General features: G+C 46.2%; 1 protein-coding gene across 1 annotated transcript; it reads left to right on the plus strand.

Moving 5' to 3' along the window:
- The first annotated feature begins 1,106 nt into the window (after positions 1-1,106).
- On the plus strand, positions 1,107-21,155 carry LOC129825688 (leucine-rich repeat-containing protein 74A-like). Its single transcript, XM_055885874.1, has 12 exons — positions 1,107-1,281; positions 2,077-2,276; positions 2,537-2,644; positions 12,161-12,254; positions 12,360-12,409; positions 12,574-12,655; positions 14,946-15,031; positions 18,216-18,410; positions 18,758-18,853; positions 19,132-19,272; positions 20,722-20,826; positions 21,027-21,155. The coding sequence occupies exons 1-12, from the start codon at positions 1,107-1,109 to the stop codon at positions 21,153-21,155; spliced, it is 1,461 nt and encodes a 486-aa protein (XP_055741849.1).
- Positions 21,156-22,831: the final 1,676 nt, after the last annotated feature.

Genomic DNA, 22,831 nt, shown 5'->3' on the forward strand with positions numbered 1-22,831 from the left:
CAAAGAAACAGGGCTACGTTCAAGAACACAAAGAAACAGGACTACGTTCCAGAACACAAAGAAACAGGGCTACGTTCCAGAACACAAAGAAACAGGACTACATTCAAGAACACAAATAAACAGGGCTACGTTCCAGAACACAAAGAAACAGGGCTATGTTCCAGAACACAAAGAAACAGGGCTACGTTCCAGAACACAAAGAAACAGGGCTACGTTCCAGAACACAAAGAAACAGGGCTACGTTCCAGAACACAAAGAAACAGGGCTACGTTCTAGAACACAAAGAAACAGGGCTACGTTCCAGAACACAAAGAAACAGGGCTACGTTCCAGAACACAAAGAAACAGGGCTACGTTCCAGAACACAAAGAAACAGGGCTACGTTCCAGAACACAACGAAACAGGGCTACGTTCCAGAACACAAAGAAACAGGGCTACGTTCCAGAACACAAAGAAACAGGGCTACGTTCCAGAACACAACGAAACAGGGCTACGTTCCAGAACACAAAGAAACAGGGCTACGTTCCAGAACACAAAGAAACAAGGCTACGTTCCAGAACACAAAGAAACAGGGCTACGTTCCAGAACACAAAGAAACAGGGCTACATTCCAGAACACAACGAAACAGGGCTACGTTCCAGAACACAAAGAAACAGGGCAACGTTCCAGAACACAAAGAAACAGAACACAAGGTTGACTAAGAAAATAAATACAGAACCTTACAAGCACCAAATATGATTTAATATTTAAATACTAATTTTGAATGAATTACACTACCACAAAACCATACAGGGCAGTAACATGGATCAGAGATACCTCCCCTCCTTTCTCCCTCCTGTTACTTGGTCTTAGTGAGGTGCTGAAGGGAAGGGTAGCAGAGTTGGGGTTAAGTATAATTGAAGGCAGTCAATTCAGGAAGTAAACTGAAAATCCAATTCAATAACATTTATTTGTTGTTGCATATTTTCAATGAATTCTAAATAATCTGAAAGTAGAAGCTGTTTATAAAACATTTAAACATTTATCCATTTTGGAATTTAACATTCAAATCACTTCCTGAATTGATTGCCTTCAATTTCTTATTGACCACAAACATGCAAAACAGTGATGTCTCAGAGCGAGGGGGACGTGCTGACTCTACCAGCCCCAGAGAACAAGGAGGAGGAGACGGTGGGGTTGGACAAGGTTTTGGATGGTCTGGGCCAGGAGGAGAGCCCAGACTCAACCCCAGCAGAGCAGCCTGACAGCGGGGACGAGTGGGACACAGACTTGGAGGCTGATGGTACTACTGGAGCTGTGTGTGGGGGGTGGGGGAGGTGGTGTGTGTATGTGTGTGTGTGTGTGTGTGAGAGAGAGAGAGAGAGAGAGAGAGAGAGAGAGAGAAAGAGGGTGGGAGGGAGGGAGAGAGATGTGTGTTTGTGTGTGTGTGAGAGAGAGAGAGAGAGAGAAAGAGGGGGGGAGGGAGGGAGAGAGTTGTGTGTTTGTGTGAGTGTGTGTGTGTGAGAGAGAGAGCGAGAGAGAGAAAGAGGGTGGGAGGGAGGGAGAGAGATGTGTGTTTGTGTGTGTGTGTGTGTGAGAGAGAGAGAGAGAGAAAGAGGGTGGGAGGGAGGGAGGGAGATGTGTGTTTGTGTGAGTGAGTGTGTGTATTTCACCAAACACTACAGTACATACATTTTTACGTTTTCAAAACACCACAGTACATCAAATGTGACTTTTTAATTGCTTTTCAGGGATTCTCCATGTCTGCTTTTGGTCCCGTAACCATCTCCTCTCTTCTAATCTCCCCCTCTCCTCTCCTGTCCTGTCCTTTCCTCCCCCTTCTCCTTTTCTCTCCTCTCTCTCCTCTTTTTCTCTCTTCCCTCTCCTCTCTTCTCCTTTCCTCCCCTCTCTTTTCCTCTCCTCCTCTCCCCCCTATTTTCCCCTCTTTTCACCTCCCCCCTCTCATTTCATTTCCTCTCCTCTCCCTGTCTCCTCTCTTCTCCACCTCTCTTTTGCTCACCTCTCCTGTCCCCCTCTCCTCTCCTCTGCTTTCCTTTCCCCTCCCTTTCCTCTTGTTTCCTCTCCTCTCATCCTCCAGAGCAGGACAGGAGAGACAGGCTGGTCTCCCCTACAGAGCTCTACCTGGTGGCCTGTCGTCTGACGGCTGTGATCCCCTGCTCCTACGTCCTCCGTCAGCTAGCCTCCACCACCCTGGACCTCAACCAGCAGGGCACCCTGGATCTCAACCATCATGGCCTGGGACCGCTGGGGGCTAAAGCCCTGGCCATCACCCTCCTGGTGAGTAGAATGAACCCTCCACCATGGGGTTTGCATAAAGAGAGGGAGAAACTGTCTTCTTAATTTTGATACTTTCAAGCCTAGGCCTCAAAAATACTTGACATATAGCGACCATCTATCTGTGTAGCAGGCCGGCACCATAGAGTTATAATGTTAGTGCTACCGAGATCTCTTGTTATGCTCATCGAGGGTTGGTGGTATGTTGACTGTAGGTAGATACAGTAGATCACTTGGTTGTATCTGTATGTGTTGCCTTATAGAGTGACGTGCAGATCAGTAACCTGGAGCTGAAGGACAACTACCTTCTGGCTGAGGGGACTGGCTACCTCATGGAGATGTTCAAGGAGAACTTTACTATTCAGAGTCTAGTACGTATAGAATAGTATTATAGAATAGTATTATAGTATTACAGAATAGTATTATAGAATAGTATTATAGTATTACAGAATAGTATTATAGCATTATAAAATAGTATTATAGTATTACAGAATAGTATTAAAGAATAGTATTATAGAATAGTATTATAGTATTAAATAATAGTATTGCATGGATATCTTTATGGGTACGCTACACTGGTTGAGGGGACATGGAGATTATCAAGGAAAACTGCTGCTACACAAACATTGGTTTTCTACCAGAGCCATAAATCTAGGGAGTTAGAACATGAGGTTTCTGCATTATGATGCGTTTACATGGCACTTCCGTCCATGGCAGCCATGTTAGCCTCATATAAATAGCTAGTGCATTCGTAAATTCCCTCTGGCTATCTACTCCGATTTCAGAGCACTCTCGTCTGAGTGTGCCAGGACGTAGAATAAATTATGAATTTACGAACGCTCGACACCGGTTGAATATGACCGGTGTCAGTAAACGTCGGCAAAAAAAGTGTAATTAAATTGTGGCCAGCAGCCCAGTTACAGTCACCAACGCTCTGGATAACATGAAAACAGCCTAACCAGCTCTGCTGGGGTGAGTAAAATGGTCAGAGTGAAGAAGTGTTTTCTCATTTGTGTCTGTAAGTAGCTAGCCAATGTTAGCCAGTTAGCTTGGGTGCTTGACTGCTGTTGTGAGGTCAGAATGCCCTATTCCTCAGCCAGAGCATTCGGTGTGCCCTCTGAAGGCTCCAAGAGCGAAACACTCTGAATTTATGAATGGACAATCTGACAACGTTCTGAATTTAAGAACACCCAGAATGCACTCTGAGCGCCCTCTGGCACTCCAGATTGAATTTAGAAACTATAGTTTCTATACTTAGCTTCCCATGAGCAATATTGACCAATAGCAGTTCTCTGAATTTTCGGAATTTTAAACAATGCTATGTAGGTACAATATTCCAAATTCTCATCGTGAATGTAATGCTTAAAGGCGCTAACATGGATTCCATTCTAAAAGTTGCCGCAACTCTCTAAATACAATATATATACAAAAGTATGTGGACACCCCTTCAACTTAGTGGATTCGGCTATTTCAGCAACAACTGTTGCTGACAAGTGTATAAAATCAAGCCCACCGCCATGCAATCTCCATAGACAAACATTGGCAGTAGAATGGCCTTACTGAAGAACTCAGTGACTTTCAACGTGGCACCGTCATACTGTAGGATGCCACCTTTCCAACAAGTCAGTTCATCAAATTTCTGCACTAGTAGAGCTGCCCTGGTCAACTGTAAGTGCTGTTATTGTGAAGTGGAAACGTCTAGGAGCAACAACGGTTCAGCCGCGAAGTGGTAGGCCACACAAGCTCACAGAACGGGACCATCGAGTGCTGAAGTACGTAACGCGTAAAAATCGTCTGTCCTCGGTTGCAACACTTACTACAGAGTTCCAAACTGCCTCTGGAAGCAACATCTTCATCTTCATCTTCAAATAATATTTTTGCAGGAATCTCCTTGCGAATGATTTTGCCGAAGATTGTATCTCCGCACAATAAATGTTAGTCGGGTGCTTCATAAAATGGGTTTCCATGGCTGAGCAGCCGCACACAAGCCTAAGATCACCATGTGCAATGCCAAGCGTCGACTGGAGCAGTGGAAATGCGTTCTCTGGAGTGATGAATCATGCTTCACCATCTGTCAGTCCGACGGACGAATCTGGGTTTGGTTGATACCAGGAGAACGCTACCTGCCCAGATACATAGTGCCAACTGTAAAGTTTGGTGGATGAGAAATAATGGTCTGGGACTGTTTTTCATGGTTCAGGCCCCTTAGTTCCAGTGAAGGGAAATGTTAATGCTACAGCATACAATAACATTCTAGACGATTCTGTGCTTCCAACTTTGTTGCAACAGTTTGGGGAAGGCCCTTTCCTGTTTCAGCATGACAATATCCCCGTGCACAAAGCAAGGTCCATACAGAAATGGTTTGTCGAAATAAATCGTTGTGGAAGAACTTGACTGGCCTGCACGGAGCCCTGACCTCAACCACATCGAACACCTTTGGGATCGCCCAACATCAGTGCTAGACCTCACTAATGCTCTTGTGGCTGAATGGAAGCAAGTCCTTACAGCAATGTTCCAACATCTAGTGGAAAGCCTTCCCAGAAGAGTGGAGGGTGTTATAGCAGCAAAGGGGGGACCAACTCCATATTAATGCCCATGATTTTAGAATGAGATGTTCGACGAGCAGGTGTCCACATACTTTTGGTCATGCAGTGTAAGTGTCTCTGGTTTCTACCAGTGTTATATAATTTCCTCCACCAGAGGGTGACACAGGGTAAGTTACCATTGCCAGAGCCATAACATCATAGCAAGGTTACTTTTTATTTCCATTCGTTTTTAGATTTTTATTAGGAATTCAGTTTAGTTTCAGTTCGTTTTCAGACTTGAGTTACTCGTTTTAATTTACTCGTTCATATTATTTAGCTTCAGTTTTAGTTTATGGATGGGAGGCTAGGAGCAATGCATGTGTTGCAGACCTATAGCAGGGGTATTCCAGTACTATTTATTAATGTGTTGTAGACCTATAGCAGGGGTACTGCAGTACTATTTATTAATGTGTTGTAGTCCTATAGCAGGGGTACTGTGGTACTATTTATTAATGTGTTGTAGTGCTATAGCAGGGGTACTGCAGTACTATTTATGAATTTGTTGTAGACCTATAGCAGGGGTACTGTGGTACTATTTATTAATGTGTTGTAGACCTATAGCAGGGGTACTGTGGTACTATTTATTAATGTGTTGTAGTCCTATAGCAGGGGTACTCCAGTACTATTTATTAATGTGTTGTAGACCTATAGCAGGGGTACTGCAGTACTATTTATTAATGTGTTGTAGACCTATGGTAGGGGTACTCCAGTACTATTTATTAATGTGTTGTAGACCTATGGTAGGGGTATTCCAGTACTATTTATTAATGTGTTGTAGAACTATAGCAGGGGTACTGTGGTACTATTTATTAATGTGTTGTTGACCTATAGCAGGGGTACTGTGGTACTATTTATTAATGTGTTGTAGTCTTATAGCAGGGGTACTGTGGTACTATTTATTAATGTGTTGTAGTCCTATAGCAGGGGTACTGTGGTACTATTTATTAATGTGTTGTAGTCCTATAGCAGGGGTATTCCAGTATTATTTATTAATGTGTTGTAGTCCTATAGCAGGGGTACTGTGGTACTATTTATTAATGTGTTGTAGTCCTATAGCAGGGGTACTGCAGTACTATTTACTAATGTGTTGTAGTCCTATAGCAGGGGTACTGTGGTACTATTTATTAATGTGTTGTAGACCTATAGCAGAGGTATTCCAGTACTATTTATTAATGTGTTGTAGACCTATAGCAGGGGTACTGTGGTACTATTTACTAATGTGTTGTAGTCCTATAGCAGGGGTACTGTGGTACTATTTATGAATGTGTTGTTGACCTATAGCAGGGGTATTCCTGTACTATTTATTAATGTGTCGTAGACCTATAGCAGGGGTACTGTGGTACTATTTATTAATGTGTTGTAGTCCTATAGCAGGGGTACTCCAGTACTATTTATTAATGTGTTGTAGTCCTATAGCAGGGGTACTGTGGTACTATTTATTAATGTGTTGTAGACCTATAGCAGAGGTATTCCAGTACTATTTATTAATGTGTTGTAGACCTATAGCAGGGGTACTGTGGTACTATTTACTAATGTGTTGTAGTCCTATAGCAGGGGTACTGTGGTACTATTTATGAATGTGTTGTTGACCTATAGCAGGGGTATTCCTGTACTATTTATTAATGTGTCGTAGACCTATAGCAGGGGTACTGTGGTACTATTTATTAATGTGTTGTAGACCTATAGCAGGGGTATTCCTGTACTATTTATTAATGTGTTGTAGACCTATAGCAGAGGTATTCCAGTACTATTTACTAATGTGTTGTTGACCTATAGCAGGGGTACTGCAGTACTATTTATTAATGTGTTGTAGTCCTATAGCAGGGGTACTGTGGTACTATTTACTAATGTGTTGTAGTCCTATAGCAGGGGTACTGTGGTACTATTTACTAATGTGTTGTAGTCCTATAGCAGGGGTACTGTGGTACTATTTACTAATGTGTTGTAGTCCTATAGCAGGGGTACTCCAGTACTATTTATTAATGTGTTGTAGTCCTATAGCAGGGGTATTCCAGTACTATTTATTAATGTGTTGTAGACCTATAGCAGGGGTACTGTGGTACTATTTATTAATGTGTTGTAGTCCTATAGCAGGGGTACTGTGGTACTATTTATTAATGTGTTGTAGTCCTATAGCAGGGGTACTCCAGTACTATTTATTAATGTGTTGTAGTCCTATAGCAGGGGTATTCCAGTACTATTTATTAATGTGTTGTAGACCTATAGCAGGGGTACTGTGGTACTATGTATTAATGTGTTGTAGACCTATAGCAGGGGTACTCCAGTACTATTTATTAATGTGTTGTAGACCTATAGCAGGGGTACTGCAGTACTATTTATTAATGTGTTGTAGACCTATAGCAGGGGTACTGTGGTACTATTTATTAATGTGTTGTAGACCTATAGCAGGGGTACTGCAGTACTATTTATTAATGTGTTGTAGTCCTATAGCAGGGGTACTGTGGTACTATTTACTAATGTGTTGTAGTCCTATAGCAGGGGTATTCCTGTACTATTTGAGATGGTCTGGTCACTCAAATTTCCTAGGTCCAGATGGATATAGTCATTTATCGGCGAAGTAACAAACCCCCACCTCACAACCCAAACTGTTTAAACTATTCACACCCTTCTTGTTGGCAGAGAGAAAAAATTGCATTTTTAAAGCTCCTGTTCTGCAATTCTACACGTTGTGCCATCTAGCGTGGAGAAAATGTAGCCGTTTAACATTCATTTACTGTAATTCTACAAGTTTTCCACGTTTTACGTGTGTTCATATTGTAATGACCTGACTAGATCATAAAAGAACAACTGTCCAGACAGAGGTTTGAGTTTACGAATGGACGGTTTATTAAACCAACTTTACACAGGCTACTGTTTGGCCGTAGCCCACGCCAAATAAATGAAAGATAACCCACAAGCCAATCGTGACCTTCTCTTGTGAAGCCCAGACGTAAGAGAGAGAACAAAGGCAAAACCTGGTCTTAACTTCCAATGCTCCACCCCCCTGCCCAACCCCCCTCCACGCCACTCCGCCAACCGCCAGGATGCCCGGCATCAGAACATTTCAGGCATTCCCGTGATTGGCAGATAGCAGGTTGATTGACATGTCGGACCCCGCGAACACAACCACCTACTAGCCTAACACATAACACACAGCTGTCTGTGCGGGTCGCTACAATATGATACCAGGAGTTGAATTCTGATAGATATAATAGCTGTCCCACTTTGTCTTTATGCTGAAATTCTTTGAGGGCGCTGTTCAGATTAAATTTGAGGTTGGTTGGGGTTCTCCCTTTCATCTCTGTTCCACACGCTGCCATCTTCTGACACTACAATTGTTTGTGTTCTTTCCAGCAATGTACGCAAAATAATCCCATACAGGGTTTATGCCTTTTGCGATCAACCACTGCTGGTGTGGGGTTTGCTGCCGCCATTGTTCATGCTTTTGCTCCGCGCTCATGCTCGGATTTCTTGCCTGTTAGCTACTGATAGATAGTGATAGTATACTCTACAAAAAAAAGTTTCCAAAAGGGTTCTTCGTTGTCCCCAAAGGAGAACACATTTTGTTTCCAGGTAGAACCCTTCTTGGTTCCAGATAGAACCATTTTGGGTTCCATGTAGAACCCTCTGTGGAAAAGGTTCTATATCGAAGCCAAAACGGTTCTACCTGGAACCAAAAAGGGTTCTCCTATGGAGACAGGTTTCCATCCAATTGACCCTTTGGTTCCTGTTGCAGCCTCAGACAAAACAATTCCGGGAAGCCCAATTCAACCACTGACGAAATCCCCTCACAATGATCTCAAACTGTGTTTCTAATACACAATGAAATTAAACACCTTGCTAATCAGGAGACAAGTGAGTATGTTGTGGTGTACTGTCATTTACATTCGCTTCACGGGAACCTGGTAAAATTATGTTTGTAGTGTAGCTAGCCACTGAATTCAGTCAAAGCTATTGCCACTTTTGGAGCTAACCAGTCCTCTCAAATCATATCCTGATGTCGACAGCAGACAGCATTTCACAGTAAAGTGGAATGGAAACACGTGGGGGAAAGATCCAGAGTCTCCTCATTGCCCTCCAACAAAATTAGCATACATTTAGGCTATTGTTTATTCTATCACACTATGTCAAATAAAATAAAATATTATTTGTCACATGCGCTGAATACAACAGCTGTAGACCTTACAGTGAAATGCTTACTTACAAGTCCTTATCCAACGATGCAGTTTTAAGAAAATACCTAAAAAATAAAAAGTAAGAATAACAAATAATTAAAGAGCAGCAGTGAATAACAATAGCGGGGCTATATACAGGGGGTACCGGTACAGAGTCAATGTGCTAATGTGCGGGGGCACCGGTGTCGAGGTAATTTAGATAATTATGTACATGCAGGTAGGGTTGTTAAAGTGGCTATGCATAGATAATAACAGAGTAGTAGCAGCGTGGGGGGGGGTGCAAATAGTATGGGTAGCCATTTGATTAGCTGTTCAGGAGTCTTATGGCTTGGGGGTAGAAGCTGTTTAGAAGCCTATTGGACCTAGACTTGGCACTCCGGTACCGCTTGCCGTGCGGTAGCAGAGAGAACAGTCTATGACTAGGGTGGCTGGAGTCTTTGACAATTTTTAGGGCCTTCCTCTGATACCGCCTGGTATAGACGTCCTGGATGGCAGGAAGCTTAGGCCCGGTGATGTACTGGGCTGTTCGCACTACCCTCTGTAGTGCCTTGCGGTCGGAGGCCGAGCAGTTGCCATACCAGGCAGTGATGCAACCCGTCAGGAATCAGGGTGCTTTCGATGGTGTAGCTGTAAAATCTTTTGAGGATCTGAGGACCCATGACGAATCTTTTCAGTCTCCTGAGGGGGAATAGGTTTTGTCGTGCCCTCTTCACGACTGTCTTGGTGTGCTTGGACCATGTTAGTTTGTTGTTGATGTAGACGCCAAGGAACTTGAAGCTCTCAACCTGCTCCACTACAGCCCCGTCGATGAGAATGGGGGCGTACTCTGTCGACTTTTTCCTGTAGTCCACAATCATCTCCTTTGTCTTGATCACGTTGAGGGAGAGGTTGTTGTCCTTGCACCACATGGTCAGGTCTCTGACCTCCTCCCTATAGGCTGTCTCATCGTTGTCAGTGATCAGGCCTACCACTGTTGTGTTATACATATGGTTAGCAGATGTTAATGCGAATGTAGCAAAATGTTTGTGCTTCTAGTTCCAACTATGCAGTAACAGGGCTGAGAACGCACCCTTGTGGGGCCCCAGTGTTGAGGATCAGCGGGGTGGAGAGGTTGTTTCCTACCGTTACCACCTGGAGGCGGCCCGTCAGAAAGTCCAGGACCCAGTTGCACAGGGCGGGGTTCGAGACCCAGGGTCTCGAGCTTAATGACGAGTTTGGAGGGTACTATGGTGTTAAATGCTGAGCTGTAGTCGATGAACAGCATTCTTACATAGGTATTCCTCTTGTCCAGATGGGATAGGGCAGTGTGCAGTGTGATGGCGATTGCATCGTCAGTTGACCTGTTGGGGCGGTAAGCAAATTGGAGTGGGTCTATCAGGTAGGGTGGAGGTGATATGATCCTTGACTAGTTTCTCAAAGCACTTCATGATGACAGAAGTGAGTGCAATGGGACTGTAGTCATTTAGTTCAGTTACCTTAGCTTTCTTGGGAACAGAAACAATGGTGGCCATCTTGAAACTTGTGGGAACAGCAGACTGGGACAGGGATTGATTGAATATGTCTGTAAACACACCAGGAACAACTTCTACATGTTATGCAGTCAAATACATCAAAATGGAACTTCAGTAACCACATTGCAGGCCTGTTACAAAACATACATCTTGACGGATTTCACGAATATCCAGTTTGTTAGATCAAATGTCTGCGTTCCATTGAGTCCTTTACCCCACCTATTGGTAGCAGATTTTCATGCAAATATTCTAAAATCCACATCCGCATTTTCCCACCAATGGTGTGTTTCCACTAAACTGACTTGTTGCAGATAAAAATCAGTGTGATGACATAGTGCACACAAAATAAAAATCAGTGTGTGATGACATGGTGCACACAAAATAAAAATCAGTGTGTGATGACATGGTGCACACAAAATAAAAATCAGTGTGTGATGACATAGAGCACACCAAAAAAAAAAATCGGTGTGTGATGACATAGTGCACACAAAATAAAAATCTAAAGTGAACATGTTTCCATCGCATTTTCAACTCAACCAATAGTTTTTTCACAAAAAAAAGTTTTGTTAAATAGCAAATGTGCCTACTCTGGTCTTGGCACGTGCGCCCTAGCCAACAGCTCGTGTGTACAATACGGGTAGGCTGTGGCGGTAGGCTAGTCTACATGATGAGATTATTATGGATACGGGGGAGAATATTTTTATTTGTCAAACGGCAGTCAAGCATCGATCATCATGTCACTAGAATAAGACCCTCAATATTTATTGGAAAGGAGCATCAAGATCATCACCGTGCTCTTTCACCACCCTGTGAAGTTCATCATAACTTATTTAATTTGTAGCGTAATAAACTGCATGGTTTCTGGAGTCGTAGTGGGAGGACTTCACACTATGGCATCACGTGACTCCAAGTTTACTTCGATATAATGGTTATTATATTAATATTTGCGCAGAAAGGCGTTTCCACTCCCTTTTCTCGCATAATTAATCTTACAGACACAAAAAGATCCCACCATGTCGAACGGATAAATTATCTGTCGGCATTTTTACAATTTTACAGACACTTCCTGTTTCCATCACAGCTGTGTGATTGAAAAAAATATATATAGTATGACTTTACTAGCATAAAAACTGTAGATGGAAACGTGGTTACAAACTAGGCCTATTTGAAACATTGTCATCTACTGGCAACATTTACCAGCCAGATTCATCAGGTCGAAAACCCCATTAGATTTGTACCCCCCCCCCATTTTGAAGTTAAAGATAATAGTTTCATTGTAGTTTTAGTTTTTCAAATGTTTTTCCTATAAATATTGTAATGAAACAGCAGGGGGCAGGTCTTGAACCCTCGACCTTCTAGCCCGAAGTCCGACGCGCTATCGACTGTCTCAAAAGCATGCTCGAACGGCAGACTCGATTTCCGCGCTTAGAAACCCAGGGTCGTTACAATATGTTATTAAATAGTTTTTCCAATTTTAGTTTCAGATTTCGTATATAACATAATAACCTTCTGACAGAGTATTACACGTAGCTCTGGTTTGTGCTTCAAACCACGGCCACAAAATCCCAAATCGACCGATCTGTGGTAGTGGCTGATAGGAAATGTGTCTGTTTCAGAACCTCTCCAACAACCACCTCCAGTCCGCAGGGTCTAAGCACATCTGTAAAATGCTGTTAGACAATGTCTCCATCAAATCCATCAACCTATCAGGTGCTGTATAGTTTTATCTATGGCCTACTGTATACACACACACGTTGAATCGTTGTCTACATGTATGTAAACATTAAAGCTGTCACTCCTTCTTTCCTCAACCAGGAAATGGGTTCATCGACGCTGATGCCAAAAGGTTGGCTGACGCTCTGGCAGTAAGTTATCTTTTTATATCTGTCATGAATCATTGGGAGGCCGTTTCAAACAACACATACAAAGAGCTACTGTAGAAATCTGTTAACTTTCCACAAATCCCCTGTTTGTTTGGGGTGAAAGTTAGCAGATTTGTGCAACACTATAGCTCTTCCCCCTCCAATAGAACAACTACATGCTGAAAGACCTGAACCTGAGTCACAACCAGTTCTGTGACACGGGAGGAGAACACCTGGGACAGATGCTAGGTAAGACGGTGGATGTGGCTCGATCTCATTATTGGAAACCAAGACTGTTCTCAGGGCAGGTTTACTAGCAGAAGGGACTTTTCGTAGCAGGTTAGGATAACTTAAGCAGTAGGTTAAGAGAATTAACGTAGCAGGTTAGGAGAATTAGAGTAAGGGTTAGGGTTCGCTAAAATGCAACAATTGTCAACGACGCGACGCAAACATATCTAGATACGACCTGCCCTGAGAACAGTCTTGGTTTCCACTATGCTGCGTGGCTGTGTCTCTGTCAAATGGCACCCTATTCACTATTTAGTGTACTACATTTGACCAGGGCCCATAGGGAATAGGGTGCCATTTGACCAGGGCCCATAGAGAATATGGTGCCATTTGACCAGGGCCCATAGAGAATAGGGTGCCATTTGACCAGGGCCCATAGAGAATATGGTGCCATTTGACCAGGGCCCATAGAGAATAGGGTGCCATTTGACCAGGGCCCATAGGGAAGAGGGTGCCATTTGACCAGGGCCCATAGGGAATAGGGTGCCATTTGACCAGGGCCCATAGGGAATAGGGTGCCATTTGACCAGGGCCCATAGGGAATAGGGGGCCATTTGACCCGGGCCCATAGGGAATAGGGTGCCATTTGACCAGGGCCCATAGAGAATAGAGTGCCATTTGACCAGGGCCCATAGGGAATAGGGGGCCATTTGACCAGGGCCCATAGAGAATAGAGTGCCATTTGACTAGGGCCCATAGGGAATAGGGTGCCATTTGACCAGGGCCCATAGAGAATAGGGTGCCATTTGACCAGGGCCCATAGGGAAGAGGGTGCCATTTGACCAGGGCCCATAGAGAATAGAGTGCCATTTGACCAAGGCCCATAGGGAATAGGAGGCCATTTGACCAGGGCCCATAGGGAATAGGGTGCCATTTGACCAGGGCCCATAGGGAATAGGGTGCCATTTGACCAGGGCCCGTAGAGAATAGAGTGCCATTTGACCAGGGCCCATAGGGAATAGGGTGCCATTTGACCAGGGCCCATAGAGAATAGAGTGCCATTTGACCAGGGCCCATAGGGAATAGGGTGCCATTTGACCAGGGCCCAGAGGGAATAGGGTGCCATTTGACCAGGGCCCATAGGGAATAGGGTGCCATTTGACCAGGGCCCATAGGAAATAGGGTGCCATTTGACCAGGGCCCATAGGAAATAGGGTGCCATTTGACCAGGGCCCATAGAGAATAGAGTGCCATTTGACCAGGGCCCATAGGGAATAGGGTGCCATTTGACCAGGGCCCATAGGAAATAGGGTGCCATTTGACTAGGACCCATAGGGAATAGGGTGCCATTTGACCAGGGCCCATATGGAATAGGGTGCCATTTGACCAGGGCCCATAGGGAATAGGGTGCCATTTGACCAAGGCCTATAGGGAATAGGGTGCCATTTGACCAAGGCCCATAGGGAATAGGGTGCTATTTGACCAGGGCCTATAGGGAACAGGGTGCCATTTGACCAGGACCCATAGGGAATAGGGTGCCATTTGACCAGGGCCCATAGGAAATAGGGTGCCATTTGACTAGGACCCATAGGGAATAGGGTGCCATTTGACCAAGGCCTATAGGGAATAGGGTGCTATTTGACCAGGGCCCATAGGGAATAGGGTGCTATTTGACCAGGGCCCGTAGGGGAATAGGGTGCTATTTGACCAGGGCCCGTAGGGGAATAGGGTGCTATTTGACCAGGGCCCATAGGGAATAGGGTGCTATTTGACCAGGACCCATAGAGAGTAGGGTGCCATTTGACCAGGGCCCATAAGGAATAGGGTGCCATTTGACCAGGACCCATAGAGAATAGGGTGCCATTTGACCAGGACCCATAGGGAATAGGGTGCCATTTGACCAGGACCCATAGGGAATAGGGTGCCATTTGACCAGGGCCCATAGGGAATAGGGTGCCATTTGACCAGGACCCATAGGGAATAGGGTGCCATTTGACCAGGACCCATAGGGAATAGGGTGCCATTTGACCAGGGCCCAGAGGGAATAGGGTGCCATTTGACCAAGGCCCATAGAGAATAGGGTGCCATTTGACCAGGGCCCATAGAGAATAGAGTGCCATTTGACCAGGGCCCATAGAGAATAGGGTGCCATTTGACCAGGACCCATAGAGAATAGGGTGCCATTTGACCAGGGCCCATAGAGAATAGGGTGCCATTTGACCAGGGCCCATAGGGAATAGGGTGCCATTTGACCAGTGCCCATAGGGAATAGGGTGCCATTTGACCAGGGCCCGTTTTTCTTTCCTCTCAGCCAATAACGAGGGCCTGGAGATGCTGGACCTGAGCTGGAACCATTTGAGGATGAGTGGAGCCGTGACACTGTGTGCTGGACTTAAGGTAGTCTTGGTATTATCTGGCTAAAAATCATAGAAACACTGTCCACTCCTCTTCAGTGCCACAATCCTCTCCCCTATCCACCCTCCTCTCCCCTATCCACCCTCCTCTCCCCTATCCACCCTCCTCTCCCCTATCCACCCTTCTCTCCCCTATCCACCCTCCTCTCCCCTATCCACCCTCCTCTCCCCTATCCACCCTCCTCTCCCCTATCCACCCTCCTCTCCCCTATCCACCCTCCTCTCCCCTATCCACCCTCCTCTCCCCTATCCACCCTCCTCTCCCATCCTCCTCCTCTCCCCTATCCACCCTCCTCTCCCCTATCCACCCTCCTCTCCCCTATCCACCCTCCTCTCCCATCCTCCTCCTCTCCCCTATCCACCCTCTCCCCTATCCACCCTCCTCTCCCCTATCCACCCTCCTCTCCCCTATCCACCCTCCTCTCCCCTATCCACCCTCCTCTCCCCTATCCACCCTCCTCTCCCATCCTCCTCCTCTCCCCTATCCACCCTGCTCTCCCCTATCCACCCTCCTCTCCCCTATCCACCCTCCTCTCCCCTATCCACCCTCCTCTCCCATCCTCCTCCTCTCCCCTATCCACCCTCCTCTCCCCTATCCACCCTCCTCTCCCCTATCCACCCTCCTCTCCCATCCTCCTCCTCTCCCATCCTCCTCCTCTCCCCTATCCACCCTCCTCTCCCCTATCCACCCTCCTCTTCCCTATCCACCCTCCTCTCCCCTATCCACCCTCCTCTCCCCTATCCACCCTCCTCTCCCCTATCCACCCTCCTCTCCCCTATCCACCCTCCTCTCCCATCCTCCTCCTCTCCCCTATCCACCCTCCTCTCCCCTATCCACCCTCCTCTCCCCTATCCACCCTCCTCTCCCCTATCCACCCTCCTCTCCCCTATCCACCCTCCTCTCCCATCCTCCTCCTCTCCCCTATCCACCCTCCTCTCCCCTATCCACCCTCCTCTCCCATCCTCCTCCTCTCCCATCCTCCTCCTCTCCCCTATCCACCCTCCTCTCCCATCCTCCTCCCCTCCTCTCCCATCCTCCTCTCTAAATCCCCTCCCCTATCCACCCTCTTCTCCCATCCTCCTCTCTAAATCCTCTCCCCTATCCACCCTCCTCTCCCATCCTCCTCCTCTCCCCTATCCACCCTCCTCTCCCCTATCCACCCTCCTCTCCCCTATCCACCCTCCTCTCCCCTATCCACCCTCCTCTCCCATCCTCCTCCTCTCCCCTATCCACCCTCCTCTCCCCTATCCACCCTCCTCTCCCCTATCCACCCTCCTCTCCCCTATCCACCCTCCTCTCCCATCCTCCTCCTCTCCCCTATCCACCCTCCTCTCCCCTATCCACCCTCCTCTCCCCTATCCACCCTCCTCTCCCCTATCCACCCTCCTCTCCCCTATCCACCCTCCTCTCCCCTATCCACCCTCCTCTCCCATCCTCCTCCCCTCCTCTCCCATCCTCCTCTCTAAATCCCCTCCCCTATCCACCCTCTTCTCCCATCCTCCTCTCTAAATCCTCTCCCCTATCCACCCTCCTCTCCCATCCTCCTCCTCTCCCCTATCCACCCTCCTCTCCCCTATCCACCCTCCTCTCCCCTATCCACCCTCCTCTCCCCTATCCACCCTCCTCTGCCTTATCCACCCTCCTCTGCCCTATCCACCCTCCTCTCCCCTATCCACCCTCCTCTCCCTTATCCACCCTCCTCTCCCCTATCCACCCTCCTCTGCCCTATCCACCCTCCTCTCCCTTATCCACCCTCCTCTCCCCTATCCACCCTCCTCTCCCCTATCCACCCTCCTCTCCCCTATCCACCCTCCTCTCCCCTATCCACCCTCCTCTCCCCTATCCACCCTCCTCTCCCCTATCCACCCTCCTCTCCCCTATCCACCCTCCTCTCCCATCCTCCTCCTCTCCCCTATCCACCCTCCTCTCCCCTATCCACCCTCCTCTGCCCTATCCACCCTCCTCTCCCCTATCCACCCTCCTCTCCCCTATCCACCCTCCTCTTCCCTATCCACCCTCCTCTTCCCTATCCACCCTCCTCTCCCCTATCCACCCTCCTCTGCCTTATCCACCCTCCTCTCCCCTATCCACCCTCCTCTCCCCTATCCACCCTCCTCTCCCCTATCCACCCTCCTCTCCCCTATCCACCCTCCTCTCCCCTATCCACCCTCCTCTCCCCTATCCACCCTCCTCTCCTCCTTTACCATCCTCCTCTCTAAATCCCCTCCCCTATCCACCCTCCTCTCCCATCCTCCTCCCCTCCTCTCCCATCCTCCTCTCTAAATCCCCTCCCCTCCCCTATCCACCCTCCTCTCCCATCCTCCTCCCCTCCCTTCCTCTCTCCCCTATTCTTTCTACCATTGATACCCACCTCCTCCTCTCCCACCCACCTCTCCTCCTCTCCCATATCATCATGCCAGTTATATCATGTAACTGGTAATATCATGCCAGTTATATAATGTAACAGGTAATATAATGTAACAGGTAATATCATAACCCTAAAGCTTAGATTTGCATGAGTAAACTGATATATTTTTCTGGTCTCTGACACCCAAAGTCAATAAACTACTTTTAGTTATCAATAAAATGTGGTAAGTTTGTACATTTTTGTGAAATACCCCTTCCATGGAGGTTTTCGTATCGATATAGAACAAGACAAACAGAAATGAAGGGCCTTAACCATGCTCTAAGGCACCTCTACCTGACTGTAGCACAAAGAGCTTACGTTATGGCCATTCTTCTGAAAAAAAAAGGGTGAAAAGAAAATAATTGAAAAGAAAGTCATTTAAAAGACGACCAGAATCTATGATATAAATAATCAAGGACTTGGGACTATAAAGTTATATCTGCAAAATGTACTGTATAATTTTGACATTATTAGTATTTTTCAAGTCCCAGATCTCAGAACTGTTTTGGTGTTGTCTTCCTCTTTCATGAATCAATAAATATGTCACCTTACATAGAATTACGTTTTATTGACAACCCAGCATTGTGTGATTGGATTGCAGCTAGTACAGTATAGCACCAAGTTAAAATGTGTTTTTATCTGAAATATCTCACATGTAAAGGACAACCACACAATTTTTTTGACCAAAATGTCAGATAGAACATTATATTCCAACAAGAAATCACTGGACATCCCTCTCTCCCTCCCCTCCTCCTCCAGGTGAATGTAACCCTGAAGCAGTTGGACCTGTCCTGGAACGGGTTCGGCAGTGCCGGTGCGCAGGCTCTGGGGGAGGCCCTACGTCACAACTACACACTGGTGCATCTGGACCTCAGCAACAACCGGGTCTCAGACGAGGGCACCGCTCTGCTCTGTAACGGCCTGGCAGCTAACGACAGCCTCAGGGTCCTCAGGGTGGGTTTAGTTTACTTTATTAGGATCCCCATTAGTTGTTGCACATGCAGCAGCTCCTCTATCCTGGTGTGGGGTGCCTATGAATGCGTTATGTATGTGTTATAAATGTGTTACGAAGTCTCAGACGAGGGCACCGCACTGCTCTGTAACGGCCTGGCAGCCAACGACAGGCTCAGGGTCCTCAGGGTAGGTGGCTGCTTCATAACACATTCACAACTCATACGTACAGCTTATCCATAAAACAGTACATAAGCACGCCATAAATGACATACTTCCCCCCGTACATCTAATGTTCAGACAAGTGTAGACTAAAATTGAATGTAGTTTGATGTGCTTCCGTTGTACAGCTGGCCCATAACCCTTTAACACAGATGGGAGCTCTGACTCTACTCAACAGCGTCAGATACAACCCCAAGTCAGCCCTGGAAGAGATTAACATCTCAGTGAGATTCTACTACACCCATCAACTGTTCAGCAACTTCTTTTGTGTTTGTTTGAGTTTTGTACGTGATTTTACGCATGTGTGTGTGTGCGTATGTGTCCGTCCGTCCCTGTGTGTGTGTGTGTATCTGTCTGTCCGTCTCTGTGTGTGTGTGTGTATCTGTCCGTCCGTCTCTGTGTGTGTGTGTATCTGTCTGTCCGTCCCTGTGTGTATGTGTGTGTATCCGTCTGTCCGTCTCTGTGTGTGTGTGTATCTGTCTGTCCGTCCCTGTGTGTGTAGACGGTGCTGGTAAACGAGGCATTTGTGGAGCTGCTGGAGGCAGTGTGTCAGAACCGTTCAGGTCTGGAGGTCCAGTACCAGGGGGTTACGGGCTCTATCACCAGGACCAAAAAACCCTCCATCGCACTCAACATCATACAGGTCAGTGTCAATTTAGTGATGAACGAGACTTGGGAATATCGTAAAACAAGAACACTGTCAGTTAGACGGAGAACACTGTCAGTTAGACGGAGAACACTGTCAGTTAGACGGAGAACACTGTCAGTTAGACGGAGAACACTGTCAGTTAGACGGAGAACACTGTCAGTTAGACGGAGAACACTGTCAGTTAGACGGAGAACACTGTCAGTTAGACGGAGAACACTGTCAGTTAGACGGAGAACACTGTCAGTTAGACGGAGAACACTGTCAGTTAGACTGAGAACGCTGTCAGTTAGACTGAGAACACTGTTAGTTAGACTGAGAACACTGTCAGTTAGACTGAGAACACTGTCAGTTAGACGGAGAACACTGTTAGTTAGACGGAGAACACTGTCAGTTAGACGGAGAACACTGTTAGTTAGACTGAGAACACTGTTAGTTAGACGGAGAACACTGTTAGTTAGACTGAGAACACTGTCAGTTAGACGGAGAACACTGTTAGTTAGACGGAGAACACTGTTAGTTAGACTGAGAACACTGTTAGTTAGACGGAGAACACTGTTAGTTAGACTGAGAACACTGTTAGTTAGACTGAGAACACTGTTAGTTAGACGGAGAACACTGTTAGTTAGACTGAGAACACTGTTAGTTAGACTGAGAACACTGTTAGTTAGACGGAGAACACTGTTAGTTAGACTGAGAACACTGTCAGTTAGACGGAGAACACTGTCAGTTAGACGGAGAACACTGTTAGTTAGACTGAGAACACTGTTAGTTAGACGGAGAACACTGTTAGTTAGACTGAGAACACTGTTAGTTAGACTGAGAACACTGTTAGTTAGACGGAGAACACTGTTAGTTAGACTGAGAACACTGTCAGTTAGACGGAGAACACTGTTAGTTAGACGGAGAACACTGTTAGTTAGACTGAGAACACTGTTAGTTAGACGGAGAACACTGTTAGTTAGACTGAGAACACTGTCAGTTAGACGGAGAACACTGTTAGTTAGACGGAGAACACTGTCAGTTAGACGGAGAACACTGTCAGTTAGACTGAGAACACTGTCAGTTAGACGGAGAACACTGTCAGTTAGACGGAGAACACTGTTAGTTAGACTGAGAACACTGTCAGTTAGACGGAGAACACTGTTAGTTAGACGGAGAACACTGTCAGTTAGACGGAGAACACTGTCAGTTAGACTGAGAACACTGTCAGTTAGACGGAGAACACTGTTCTTAGTGAGACTGAAAACTTTATTTTTCCCAAATTAACTTAATTTGTGGTGGTAGGCAAGCAAGCCCATTGAAACCACACATTACATTCAAATACAAAAGCATAACTACATTTGGATTATTGATTTAAAAAAAAAAATGATTATACTGTATCTAGAACAAAATAACTGAATTTATCTTTGTGAATAACAAATGGCTTCAATGTATTTCCTGTAGGACTTCCTTGCAGAGCGAAAGGAGGGCCTGGTAGAGTTGTTCCAGAGTTTGGATAAAGAGGGAACCATGTCTGTGGACAATAAGGAGTTCAGGAAGGCTGTGCAGGTCTGACGCCACGAGCAGCCTACTGACAGAAATGACTAGGCACTGTTTCTCAGTCTCACAAGTGATTGAACATGACTAGATCAATCAACCAACCAACCAGTCAACACGATCAATAAACCAACCAATCAGTCAATCAATCAATGAATTCATATTATTTTGAATATGATGGTAAAGATAACCATTGTGTTTGTGTATTGCAGCAAGCTAACATACCCCTGGATCAACATCAGCTGGAGTGGCTGATCCAGGACTTCGACAAGGACTGTACAGGCAGGGTAAACTACAGGTGTGTCAGGCAGGGTAAACTACAGGTGTGTCAGGCAGGGTAAAATACAGGTGTGTCAGGCAGGGTAAAATACAGGCGTGTCAGGCAGGGTAAACTACAGGTGTGTCAGGCAGGGTAAAATACAGGTGTGTCAGGCAGGGTAAACTACAGGTGTGTCAGGCAGGGTAAACTACAGGTGTGTCAGGCAGGGTAAACTACAGGTGTGTCAGGCAGGGTAAACTACAGGTGTGTCAGGCAGGGTAAACTACAGGTGGGTCAGGCAGGATAAACTACAGGTGTGTCAGGCAGGGTAAAATACAGGTGTGTCAGGCAGGGTAAACTACAGGTGGGTCAGGCAGGGTACAGGCAGGATAAACTACAGGTGTGTCAGGCAGGGTAAAATACAGGTGTGTCAGGCAGGGTAAACTACAGGTGTGTCAGGCAGGGTAAACTACAGGTGTGTCAGGCAGGGTAAAATACAGGTGTGTCAGGCAGGGTAAACTACAGGTGTGTCAGGCAGGGTAAACTACAGGTGTGTCAGGCAGGGTAAAATACAGGTGTGTCAGGCAGGGTAAAATACAGGTGTGTCAGGCAGGGTAAAATACAGGTGTGTCAGGCAGGGTAAACTACAGGTGGGTCAGGCAGGGTACAATACAGGTGTGTCAGGCAGGGTAAAATACAGGTGTGTCAGGCAGGGTAAACTACAGGTGGGTCAGGCAGGGTAAACTACAGGTGGGTCAGGCAGGGTAAAATACAGGTGTGTCAGGCAGGGTAAACTACAGGTGTGTCAGGCAGGGTAAAATACAGGCGTGTCATGCAGGGTAAACTACAGGTGTGTCAGGCAGGGTAAAATACAGGTGTGTCAGGCAGGGTAAACTACAGGTGTGTCAGGCAGGGTAAAATACAGGCGTGTCAGGCAGGGTAAAATACAGGTGTGTCAGGCAGGGTAAAATACAGGTGTGTCAGGCAGGGTAAAATACAGGTGTGTCAGGCAGGGTAAACTACAGGTGTGTCAGGCAGGGTAAACTACAGGTGTGTCAGGCAGGGTAAACTACAGGTGTGTCAGGCAGGGTAAACTACAGGTGTGTCAGGCAGGGTAAAATACAGGTGTGTCAGGCAGGATAAACTACAGGTGGGTCAGGCAGGGTAAAATACAGGTGTGTCAGGCAGGGTAAACTACAGGTGTGTCAGGCAGGGTACAGACAGTGTCCCTCATCCAGAATCTGCCAGAGAAAAGGTTAAAGGGCAATTCGCAGTTGCTACATCAAATTTTTTTTAACGTATAAATGAATGATATATCCACTGATTCTTGAAGAATATAACCTCCACATTCCTCATGAGCTTAGTTCAACTCCCACACTGCATCACAACTCAAACATAGAAGCTTCTTCACTCCACTGTTTGTAAACAAAGTCAAGGTAAACAAACTCAAAAACATGTTTAATCTATAATTTTATCTCATGCATTGCTCCGTCTACTACTTTGAGAGTAGTTATGTTTCTCAACCCTCAGCTGTTTATCAAAACAGAGGCGGGGAACCCACTTTATTATTGTTTCAACTACAAATTACCCCTTTAAGGAGATTATAAGGTCTTAGTTTGTACACAGAGTCAAATGTGTTTTGTCTATGGTACTACTTCATCTAGTGTCTTGTCATTGGGTTCCCTGTGTGCTCGGTTCCTTCCACAGTCAGTTTGCTGAGCAGTCATAGGCAGCCATTGGTGGTGACAGGACAGTGAA

This window comes from Salvelinus fontinalis, chromosome 27 (assembly GCF_029448725.1).
Source record: "Salvelinus fontinalis isolate EN_2023a chromosome 27, ASM2944872v1, whole genome shotgun sequence".
In the NCBI taxonomy this organism is placed as follows: Eukaryota; Metazoa; Chordata; class Actinopteri; order Salmoniformes; family Salmonidae; genus Salvelinus; species Salvelinus fontinalis.

What these genes read in the sequence shown, in the direction of transcription:
- LOC129825688 (XM_055885874.1), top strand. Translation starts at nt 1,107, where the DNA reads ATGTCTCAGAGCGAGGGGGACGTGCTGACTCTACCAGCCCCAGAGAAC. An exon ending in CAAATCCATCAACCTATCAG is followed by an intron (nt 12,255 to 12,359) that starts GTGCTGTATAGT and finishes TTCCTCAACCAG; the next exon opens with GAAATGGGTTCATCGACGCT. An exon ending in TGGAAGAGATTAACATCTCA is followed by an intron (nt 18,854 to 19,131) that starts GTGAGATTCTAC and finishes CTGTGTGTGTAG; the next exon opens with ACGGTGCTGGTAAACGAGGC.